This window comes from Plectropomus leopardus, chromosome 15 (assembly GCF_026936395.1).
Source record: "Plectropomus leopardus strain MGB_pleo_1.0 chromosome 15, ASM2693639v1, whole genome shotgun sequence".
NCBI lineage: Eukaryota > Metazoa > Chordata > Actinopteri > Perciformes > Serranidae > Plectropomus > Plectropomus leopardus.
The window spans coordinates 6,878,860-6,891,132 of record NC_142190.1 but is presented as its reverse complement, the minus strand read 5'-3'; the positions used below and the strand labels follow the sequence as shown (position 1 = coordinate 6,891,132).

General features: G+C 43.3%; 1 protein-coding gene across 2 annotated transcripts in view; it reads left to right on the top strand.

The window, feature by feature from the left end:
* The window catches only part of spns2 (SPNS lysolipid transporter 2, sphingosine-1-phosphate), a 104,801-nt gene that overhangs the window by 34,205 nt on the left and 58,323 nt on the right, over nt 1–12,273 (top strand). For both annotated transcript variants that reach the window (XM_042499776.2, XM_042499777.2), the window contains one exon: nt 2,943–3,008. In XM_042499776.2, the coding sequence (XP_042355710.1) occupies nt 2,943–3,008 (66 nt within the window). The remainder of the gene's footprint in view (nt 1–2,942; nt 3,009–12,273) is intronic.

Genomic DNA, 12,273 nt, shown 5'->3' with positions numbered 1-12,273 from the left:
TGAACTGAAACCTGGACTGCATATGATTTCGGTGATTTCGGCATCAGACACCAACACTAAAACCACTTTTTTGTGGCAGCGTCAGTTTGTTTGTGTTTGTTGTGTTATGATATGCTGCTGGTTGGCCAGACGGCACCTGGTACGGCAAAATAATATGTGAACTGGTAGAGTTAGTTCATAACACGGACGGACAGTACCTGTCCCGGCTGTATGATATGCTGCTGGACAGCATCAGGTTGAAACGCTGCGGGTAAGGACATAATATAAGGGGTTGGAAAGTCCCTATGGGGTGGATGGCAGGGTTGGTGGATGACGCCCCATACTTTCACCTGGGAGCCTGCTGTTTGATTCCCGTGTGAATGTAGTAATTTGCGGCTCAAAATGAAGTTGCTTACTCACCAGCGCTGCCTGGGAGGTCGCAGGGGGTAGGTACAATGTTGGACTAAAAGGAAAGGTGTCTTGTCTATAATGTTTTTTTTATTCTTGAAAATTAACTGATTAGTTAAAATTAACCAAAACTGACATCCCTATGGCAGACATTGCCAAAGTTGCATAAAAATATGATCTGAATTCTCCCAATATCCACCCTAACTTGGACAGGATCTGATCTGAGATTGCTAGAAGTGTAAATTGAGTCTTCCCTGCCTGGAGGCTGTTGCTGCATAATTGCCACATTGTTTGCTCTGTGAGAGCTGCTAACAAGAAACACCACACATGGAAGCTGAGGAGACAAATCAAATCCAAGTGTGCTTTTTTGGGGAATGCTGATTTAAGAGATTCTCCTCAATTTGAAAGTGTAAGTCACTCAACTGTTGGTTTCACTGAAACTGGCTCATAATGCAAGCACCTTAAAGTCGCATCATCATGAAAGACAAACAAGGCAAAGAGTTGTCGCACTTGAACAAGAATGCCGCCCGCAGCGTGAGAATGTGAGCAGGTGGTTTGACTCACATGGCAGGAATCTGACGTATGTCTCTCACAGTCACAGTCCAACCTTCACCTGCCTCTGCATCGCACCGCCTTTAAAACACTCTGTGTCTCCTTGTTGACAAATAGACAAGCAAAGCCAATGCCAAGGATAGCAGAATCAACATCTATCATGTAGAGTACAGTTATTTGCCTGCTCGCCTGTGATCTTCCTCATCATCCTCCAAGGCAAACTGACAAAGGTATTAGTTATTTCTGAAAGTTTCTCAGGTGCAGTAGTGTCGAGGTCAGGTTATGCTAGGTCATAGTGGTCCACTCGGAGGAGCAGACAGCCAGCTTTTTAAAATGTTAGTCATGCTGCTGTTCCATTTTCATGAGCTGTGTTGCAATCCCCAGGAACAGCCTGCCAGTTTTGCAGAGATACAGCTTGCACTACCAAGCACACCACGTTGCATCTTGACTTATTCTCTTTTCTTTTCCCATAGTAAACAAGACTTTGAACCTTTTCAAGCTGGTGGTCTCAAGAGGAGCAGATTTGATGAGACTTGTTGCTTCTTGTTTAAAATTGTATGGTAGACTTAAAGGGATTTCTTTAACCCTAATTAATCACCCTCAGATCTTCTTCTTCATCTTGATCTTGTGATGTTTATGATGTGATGTAAAAAGTTTATGAGATTTCATGTGCATGCTTTAAATCAATGATACTCAGCTTACAGCCTGCGGGCCAAATTTGGCTCCCAATTGGGTGCGAAGAGCCCCACCCCCACCCCCCCAAAACCATTTTCTAATTCACAATAAAAAATAAAGGGATTCACACTAAGATTTTTTTGTACTCTCAGTATATATAAGGTACCAGAGTGCATAAAACAGCATAAAAAAGAGCTTGTATTAAAAAAAAGAAAAGTGCCAGTGAAAGATCCCCTGCACACCCTGACAGAGGTCCTAGCTAAGCCCCTAATCCTAGAAAAATCTTAAAATCATAGATATGTCCTAAAATCTGAGGAATGCCTGAAAATCCTAGGAACATGCTAAAATCCAAGAACTGTACTAACATCATAGAAACATTGTAGAATCCTAGAAATGTACTAAGATCTGAGGAATGTACTAAAATCCTAGGGTTTGCTCACATTCTAGAAATTTTCCTAAATCCTAGAAACGTCCTAAAATCCTAGAAACATCCCAAAATGCTAAAAAAAAAAACAAAAAAACTCCTAAAATCCTGGAAACATGTACAAACTGGCCCCTGGACTACCATTTTGCAAAACTGGCCTCCAAGCATCCGTGCTTCAAATGGTTGTTGAACACACGTCGTACTGAGCGGATAGTCAGCTGCACCAGGTGTCATTCACTTCATCAAGGCATCTAAGACATGCACAGCGAGTGAATTTCCTCCATTCCTGCATAACTGCTCTTGGGTTGCAGTAACAGGATTAACTTCAAAGACCTTGTGGTTTCTCACAGTGGAGCGATGTTACGGTGCTGCTGTGTGTCTGTGTGACTGATGAGCACCACCAGAAATATTGACCTCACGCAGTGAGTTGCAGTGTCATCTGGTCACGCCAAAAGCAACTCCAGTGGCTGCACTGGAGCTGTTTACATGAGCCAGTGGGAAGCTAATAGTGGAGAAAGTGTGTGTGTGTGTGTGTGTGTGTGTGTGTGTGTGTGTGTGTTATGTGGAAGTGCTTTTCGTGAAAGGTGTTTCGCGATTTAACACCACAGTTGTTGATATATAACACCCTGCAGTGAAATCTTTTGCAACCATTTACTCAGTTTACCCCTGTATGGCAGCCAAGAGAGCACTTATCAGGGATATTGTATCGCTCTTCAGGGATGTAAAGTGAATGATAGGCTCTGAGTTCTGTCTATCCATCATATACAACTATAATCATAAGCCACAAAAGACGACCATGAAGCCAGAATCAATTTAGTAATAAATAAAATGAGCTCAGTGTTTCAGTACCTGTGATTATGATTATTAAACCACACTTATGTTTCCCCTCTCCCCCTGTTTACAGGTGTTGTGCAAGACATCCAACGGCATTACGAACAATCAGACAGCGGAATCGGCTTGTTGCAAACAGGTAAGTCCCTTAATCCCATAATTTCACATGTAAAAACCTTTTAGCTCAACACCGAAACACGTTTTCTAAGTGAGTAGGGCAGGCTCGGACTGGCTATCGGGCAATTCTGGCAAGCCAGCCCACGTTGTGGCCACTGCAAGCAATGTTAGGAAAAAAATGTGGGGGGAAAAAAAAAGATGATGAGTACGGCCCACTTGGCCCATCTTATTTGCAGTTATGTGGTCCCAAAATTTCTGGCGGCCTACCTATACTGTAAGGCAGATGCAGTGATACTGGCCCCTATGCCCTCCAGTGAATCAGTCCATCATGTAATGTCAGAGGTCAAAGAATGGAGTAAGTGGAATAAAATTAGAAATTAGATGGATAAAAGAGCTAAAGATCAAAAGGTGGAGCACAAAAGGTCAAAACAAAAAGAAAAAATAACTAGTAGTGGGTAGCAATTGGGCCAGTCTAGAGGAAAATTGCCAGGGCCGAAATTGCTCCCAGTCTGACTCTGGATGAGGGTTATAATTGTGTAACTCTGATATTTTAGTGTATTGGATGTAGCAATGAAAGGCAGACGCTCTGACCCTGAGTCCTAGTTAACAGCAAAAATGCCATTTTCATACATGAATAGTAAAAAGGGTTTTACTTAGGCAGAGATTTTAATGGTGTAGTTTACAGGTAGTAAAGCTTCACATTGTGGATTTAATTTATCTCCTTTATTCAGGAGGTTTTCACATCAGGGACCTGAGTTTCGGTTAGAGTGTGAAAAAACGTTTGACCCGACGAAGATCCAAGCGGGATCGAAATGTTGTCTTTAATAAACTTGTGTGGCAAGGAGTAAGTGTGCCGGTTTACCTTTTTTCCCCCCGTTAGATTGGAGTGAACATTGTGTAGGCCTGTCGTACCCGGGCACAGTACACCGATCCGTGCTTGATCACACTAACAAGGTGATTTCTTGCAAAGTGTGCATTTGTGATGAACACCTACTGCGCATAAACAAGCCAAACACAATAAATGGGCTGCTATTTAATGCAACTACAAGCAGTTCTTCACAGGATAATTTAATACTAATGCTTCTGTATCAGATGGCAGTGCAGACCTAGATCTGGCGTCACTGCCACCTTCGACAGTCTGGTTGGAGGCAGAGAACGTCCCTGGTCCGCCTGCAGTGCCCTTTTCTCTCCTGTAGCACAACAAAAACGTCACATATCATGACGCAAGTACACTCACATAGGAAAAAAATTACTAATGTGAACGTTAAGCAGAGGGGAGGGGCATTTGTACTTTAGCAAATCAATTGTACCTAATATGAAACACCATATCGAGCTCTCATCATAGGATTTAAATAGAAGGCAATTACAGTTTTCTCAGAAAAAACAGATAAGAATTGTCCCAACTTCCCTGCTTCTAATTTAAATCACTCTGCAGAGCCAAAATAGAAAAAGATTTTATTGGTTATAAATTACAAGATAAAGCACTGCCTCAGTTTATGCAAGAATTTATTTGTATCTCCATTCAAATCTAAAAGTTAATTTTTAGATATTTACACATTTTGTTCTAAATGTATCTAAATTGAAGCTGGTTTAGTTTACAGAGCACTGATGTATCACAGGCTAAATTGAGGGAGTGATATTTCTTCATAGCAGCAGCAGCAGCAGCAGCAGCAGGGCAGGTCAGAAACAGAAAGGAAAACATTCAGGAGCCAGGCACGCTGTTCTCCTGAGAGCCTGCATGTATGCGCCTGGTGCGTCTGAGGACTCTGGCTCAGGGCAGGGTTTCCTGTTCTACTCAAGACCCCAATGAATTCACCTTTTAGGGAGATACCTTGCAAAGCGCTCTCATTGGAGGACAGTACCCAGTCTTGTCTTCATGTGCCCTCAGACTCATTCAAACACCAACAAACTTGCACACAAAGTGCCATTGAGGGCAAGCAGGCAGGTTTTGAGTTTGAGGGGGGAAAGAATACAGACCAGTGTTTTCCTCCTGTGCTTGATGTTCTTAGACTAAGTTTTAGGTGAGCTGAATGGCGTGATGAGGACAGAAATATCCACCGGGGAAAAAAAGAGATCAGTGTTCTGTTGATGTTTTCGGTGAATAAGGCATTTCACCAATTCTAAATTTCATTTCCACCCAGTTTGACTGTCGCATGAAGAATCTATATTTCAAGTTAATTTTCATCAGAAATTCCTTCTCCTTTACATGCTTCTCTCTTCTTTACGTCCTTTTATTATATTTTGTCAATTTTTTGCAGCAGTAGTCAGAAGATTAAATAGTCAATCTGGAGTTTCAAAGCAGGTTTTTGTGCTTGCACAGACTGCTAATAGTGCTGATGTGCAAAATCAAAAACATTTTATTAGTTTTTTAATCTGCCTGGTACCTGAATTTGTGAAAACACGCTGACCTGCACTAAAAGATTTGTACAAAAGCTTAAAACAGTAAACAGCGAAGGGTGTTTGACTCTTAATTTTGTTTGCATTGGCTCATTTTTTGCACACTACCACACATGCACACACACACACACACACACACACACACACACACACACACACACTTAAGCACACACAGTATGTTAGTGGAGGAGTATGTGTAGCTGATTTGCCCTCTGTACCATCTGCAGGGCTCTGAGAGGCACCCAGCAGGCCGGGCTAAAAGCACGGCTGCTGTGTGTTTGGTTTGCCCCGGCCTGTCACGGTTCAGACTCCGCTTGGCCCCTGATCCCCAGGCGACCTCTTTCTCACACTGGCCTGAGGAATGCTGGGTGTCCAGGCCTTGAGCTGTGAGAGCGGGTCGGCCCAGACAGGGAGCTTAGGTGTGAAGAAGAGGTTAGGAGGTTGACGTAATCAGGGAGCTGGAAGGCAGAGACTAAGTGTGTGTATGTATTTGTTTACACTATGCACACCTACCTTCCGGTTTACCCCCATCCCCCCACTTCCATCTCTAGAGGGAACAATCCCTGCCTCTGTGAGCACCTGCAGGCCAGGCTGGCTCTGACCTGGCAGCTCACGTCCACCTGGGAAAGCAAACTGCCAACGTAGGTGTTTTACAGGCGGTGGGTGTTGTGTGCGCTGAGGCTTTTTCTCTCTCCCCACTGCCAGGTCACCCTCACACTTTAAAAAAACACTAACCACACACTGCAGGACCCAAGTCGGAGAGCAAACACAAGTCTGACTCCGAATCACTTTATGAACCCTGTTCTGGTTCAGTTTGAGCAAAGGATCGTTTTGACCCTTTTCTTTGGCTCCTGATCACAACTACTGGAATGAAAAATTTCCCATATCTAGGAGTTACTGACAGGTTATTTGCTTTTGGAAATACTAGCCTGATTGAGCACTAGAGGAGCTCCTTAGGCCTGCTGCGGTGTTTGGGTTTTGATTTTTGCACTCCAAAAAATGTCTGTTTTTGACACTTAATGTAATTTTTCCTGAGCATACCCACAATCAGTGAGTGGCTTTAGCAGTTTTCAAAAAAGTGTTTATTTGTCAGTTTTTTGTTATTCGCAAAAGCAGTGTGTCGCTACTTAGCTTGTATTGATACTCATTTAAAGGTCCAGTGTGTAAAATTCAGGGGGATTTAGTGGCATCAAGCTGTGAGGATTGCAGGTTGCAACCAGCTGATACTTTCCCAGGTTAGAATTCCTTCAGTGTTTATTTTGTTAGCCGAAGTCGAATTATCCGCCGAGGCCCCTTCCTCTCCAAAACAAACAAAACAGTTGATTTAAACCACTAAAAGAACTGAATAAATTTCATGTTAAAAATTGGTATTTCTGCAATGCTGTTTGGCATGTCAGAGGTGAGGGTTGCCAGCCCAGCACCTGCCAATGTGTGCATGGATTTTTTCTCTGATAACTTAAGATCCAGATGTTAAGGAGGTTTTTACCAGATCCGGAGGTCTCTACGTCTTCAAAACAAAAGGACCCGGTGATTTAAACTGGTAAAAACACTGAATAAAGCAGTTTCATGTTAAAAATCAATGTTTTTCCAGTGCTTCAATGTTTTTCTATTTTGGCTCGATTCCGAAATGGAGAAACATTGAAGCATTGTGAAAACATTGATTTTTATCACTAATCTAGCACATGATAATGTGTGCTCACTTTCATTCTCTAGTATCTTAAGTTTCAGACATTCAGGAGATTTTCCCCACCAAAACAAATGAACCAGGTGATTTAAAGTTGTTAAAACACTGAAGGAAGAAGTTCCATGTTAAAAAAAAATTAAAAATCTATGTTTTTTGGATGTTTTTGTTGATAAGAGACTGCAAACTGGAACTCACTCACTCAGGGCTACTCTGGAAACATGATGGCGCAACATGGCGATATCTATGGATGAGGACCTGCTCCGTATGTAGATATAAACAGCTCATTCTAAGGTAACAAAAACACAACAATTATTATTTTCAGGTGATTATACACTAAGGAAAACAAATTACAAGTATATTCTTACACACTGGACCCTTAAAGAAACCAGTAAGTGGAAACATTACAACTTCACTGTCAGGGAAGTAAGAAACATATGTCTGGGGACTGAATGGCCTGGTAAGATGAATACTTTTTGCAGTGTGGTGGGTGTAAACTAGTGTTTTCATGCTAAAGGACAACACACGGAAAATACCCTGTGGTGAGCTCAGCCTCCGCAGCACCAGCTATTTCTGTTATTTGGCAACTCCGACTCTTTCAAAAGCAGCTTACACAACACAAATTGACATGAGGTATGTGCTCATTTGTATTGTGCATGCGTGTGTGTGTGTGCACGTGTGTCATTATTGCTTGAGGAGGTGAAGTCTCAGCTCTCTGTGTAAGAGGATGAGGTGTTATAGCTGTCAGTCAGGTTAGGGGTGAAGGCGTGCCGTTTGAGCCTCGAGCTCTCCGGCCCGTCCGTTCGCATGCCGACGTGGTCTCACCTGAGCTCAGCAGACCTGTCAGAGCACTGAGACTGCAGCTCTCCCACTGGAACTGACAGCCCTCCGTGCTAATGGCCCTCAAGCAGCGGCTAAGTGAGTGACGTTCACACGCAGCTGTGAACAGGACCAGTCCTGAGGGTACAGGGGGCACGAAAGGTTAATGGAAGGGAGGAAGAGGAGAGGGGCTTCACCTGGATGGTATTACCTTTGGTTGAGGGGAGTTTTGAGCACTTTTGTTAACCAGTCGAAGAAATCTGAGAGAAGCTTTTCTCCTCCTGTGTTCAAGCGCTCTAAGGCAAATCAGAAAAAAGTCTTAATGGGCTGAATTATCCCTTACAGTGGGGGCTGGTGTAGTAATTATCCGCCGCTGGTCTAGCATGGAAGCAGAGTTATTGGGGTCAGTCAGGCTGGATGTACAGTTTGGCGGCGGCTTAATAAGGAGCCGGCGCTCAAAACAGCTCGCAGACTGTCTGTACCCTCTTCTGTGTGGGGCTGCCCACCTTGTCTGAAACATGACACCAGCACACACACACACACTCACACACCAACTGACACTGCCCCAGTCTTAACATGGTGTCAGTCTGCCATTCAGTCAGTATGTGAGCTGTTAGGAATGAGGACACAGGTGGTGTGTGAGACTTCAAGCTTGAGCTCCGTTAACACATTAGGCTTAGGCCCAATCCCATTTCTTATTTTACCCCTACCCTTCATTTTTGAGTGCCACCTTGTCCTTCGGAAAAAAGAGTTACAAGGGGAAGTGTTGCAGGACATTGTGAATATGCCATCCTCTGCTGTGGTGATTTCCCCTGCATCCTTTTGCTGATGTCAGGATGCAATTTTGTCACAAATTACATTTAACGCTATCAGCAATAACAATGTAACATTTACTAGCTAGCTAGATGAAATCAGTAGTCAGAAAAGGATTTATTGCCAAGTAGGTTCACTTACAAGGAATCTGCTTTGCTTTTGGTGCAAACATTAAACAAACAATAAACATATTAGGAGAAATAATAATAATAATAATTTAAAAAAAACTGGAATTGGGGCACCCTACCCCTAGTCGACATGCAATACAGAGGGGTAAGAACGAAGTGTTAGGAGCAAAGGATTCATTGGGATTGGGCCTAATACTGCACAAAAGAAGCTTTGAGCCTAAACTGCAAGAAGTTACTGTAAAAGTCAGGTTTTTATCCCATACTGTGGCTATGCCAGCCTGTTTTTTACTGGCTCTTAGGTGTAGCTGTACAGGTTTATGGTCAGTGTTAATCAAAATGTCCACTGTTGAATGGAGGCCTCTCTGATTTCCTCTCACACGGTGACAAGTCATGCTATCAGTGCTTGATCAGCTGTTTTGGCTGCTCACAGCTGCTCCTATTTTGTCTCTTGCCCTGGTTGGTATCCCTCAGTACCGCTCTCTCTCTCTCTTTCTCTCTCTCTGTCTCTCTCTCTCTCTATGTCTGTCTCACTCTATCAGCAGTTTGGCAGCTGTTGTTGCCTTGTTGTCACTCCCGCCGGCACCTTATAGAAGTTAGCGGAGACGAAGGGATGAAGGGAAATGGAGGCAGAAGAAAGAGCCACCTGTGGCTTCCTCTCTCTGGTCATGCATGGCGGCGAGTTTTAATCTTCTCCACTATTGATTCCCAAAGCCAAATAATTGCATCGCGATGGTGTTCAGCAGCCACTCTCCTGCTGAGAATAGAACGATGACCTGATGTTGCATCTACAACAACACCGAGTGTGTGTGTGTGTGTGTGTGTGTGTGTGTGTGTGTGTGTGTGTGTGTGTGTGTGTGTGTGTGTGTGTGTGTGTGTGTGTGTGTGTGTGTGTGTGTGTGTGTGTCTATCTCGGGCTGTTTTTATAGGCCATGTCTCGGAGGAGGGCAGCTGTTGGGCGATGATTGGCATCCCGCTCCCTGTCTCCTTCCCCCTCACTTCCTGTCAGGGAACGGACAGCAATGCCCATGAGTGGCTGCCAATCCAATCAGGATTTTAAGGCCAATTTAACAAGCATGCTGTCAACCCCTCTACATGTAAATGTCCAATCAGATCTCTAATCCTCTTGTTTTTAAGCACCACAGAAACTGCACAAACAGTAGGGAGGTGGGAGTGTTGTTGTAGAGTCACAGATTTGAAAATAGGCCTGTTATTTCATTGTCTTTTTTTAGGCGTCATGGGAGTGATGAAGCATTTCTGTTAACAAGATTTTGAGTGATATTTTCTGCAGCTTCTTGAAAAAACGAGGCTGAACAGCGATCGATTGCCTGACGCCATGGGAAGCTGCTCCCCTCTTTATGCTCCGAGTGACATCAGCAGATCAATTAAAAACACACACACACACACACACACACACACACACTAGTCAGACAAAGCATACAAACCCTAGCAAGTCAAGGTCAAAGATAGGGCTGCTTTTTCCTTATCTGTTTTTTATACCTTCACTCTAGCAATATCTGTAGCAAGAGGCATTATGTTTTCACATTATATGAACATCCCATACTTGTAAACATGATATCTAAGTAATGCCTCAAGGGTTTTTTTCCAAATGTGGCACAAACGTCCACTTGGACTCAAGGATGAACTCAATATATTGTAAAAGTCAAAGGTAAAGGTAACTCTTATTTTGCATCTGTCTCATTCTATTGATTTCTCAAGAAGGCCTTGAAGGAATGTCCTGAAATATGGCACAAACTTCCACTTTGACATCTGGATGGGCTGATTAGAATTTGGTGGTCAAAGGTCAAGGTCACAGTGACCTTGCGTCCATCTTATTCTCTTAATTGCAATGTCTCAAGAAGGTCCCAGGGGAATTTCCCCAAATTTGGCACCAACATCCACTTTGACTCAAGAATTAATTGATAAGAATTTTGTGGTCAAACATCAAGTTCACTGTGACTTTGAGTCTGAATTTCCTCAAATTTGGCATAAAAGTCCAGACTCAACCACCTAAACAACCTCACAAAACATGTTTTTGGCAATAACTTAAGGCTAATAGGCACAGGCTAATTATAGCAAATTTTGACACAAATGTCTAAGAAGATAAAATGATGAAGTGATGACACTATATATCCAAACGGTCAAAGATGAACTGATATAATGTTTTGCGCAAACAATTTCCAGTCATCACTCAATGTCATAACTCTGGGACAGAAAGCGAGACATTTGGTCAGATACTAAATTGGTGGCACTAGTCTTTGGTTTTCATCTTGAAATTGTGTAGAAACTTGTACACTTGTACGTCTGTGCTGCCGGGAGGAAGATGTGTGAAGCATCCATGTTTTCACAGACGTGGAAATAAACTGTAAGTGCAGTGCTTGGTCGTCATTTAAAAGAGTGTGTGGATGTGAAGGCAATTTGTGTCTGTATGTGTTATTTAGTCCTAGTATTCATATCCCATTAGTACCAATAACAAGGGTAGGACAGACAAACACAGACAAGAGGGGCTCTCTGTCATTTCAGCCAGAGCTTGTCATTAAGCTGGCTGCTCCTGTAGTTACTGAAGGAAAGAAAAACTCCTCACTCTCTCTGCTGGATCTCAGCTCGGTGCCATGTCACCAGCCACAGGAAAATATCCCTGGGAAAAAATAACTGCATGTTTTTATTAATGCCGCAGCCTGGATCGCCCTCTGGAACTTTACTAAATGCAAATCTCACTACTATTTCTTGTTTTTAGTGCATACGCGAGCACCGTCCTTTATTCTTACCACATGTGTTTGCTTACAGTATGCACGGGTAATGAACAAAAGATGATGTTTCAGTGCACACTTTCCAGCCCGCCTGGTATTTGTAGCAGCGTGTAATTCTCCCCAGCTGCAGCTCTCACACTGAGCAGGTAGTGCAGCTGCAGTGACAAGCTATCAGCTCTCAGAGTAGCTGCAAGATTGAATTAAAGAAAAGGGATTTAAGTTGGCATTTGGTAGCACTTGATGGCAGCTTCTGCAGGAATTAGCTGCTGAGTTTGACAGTAGAGTGCTGCACGGGTATTTCCCAGGCTGCATGTGGCATTTGTCAAAAAGCACCGGTAATCCAACACTGGTGAAGTCTGAACAGAGGGGTTTCGGGGAGAGTTAAAGGTGATCAGAAATTCAAGGAATGCAGAAATGTTCGGGGCGCTGCGTGAAGGGCAATCCAGGAGGCAGAGATGTGATGTATGAGAGTGTTAGAGACGCGTTGGCCGGCTCTGGTGTCCGACTCAAACCAAAGTTATGTGTCACACCCCACACAGGCAGTCCCATTAATCATAAGAGAAAGGAGAAACAAAGCTGCCACTCCCACCAGCACTGCACACCTGATAGAAAACACAACACACTGTTGCCAAGATGCACCGGTCACCGTTGATTAGTTGGTGATAAAAGGAAGATACTGCTCTTTGTTTCCTTATTCAGCTT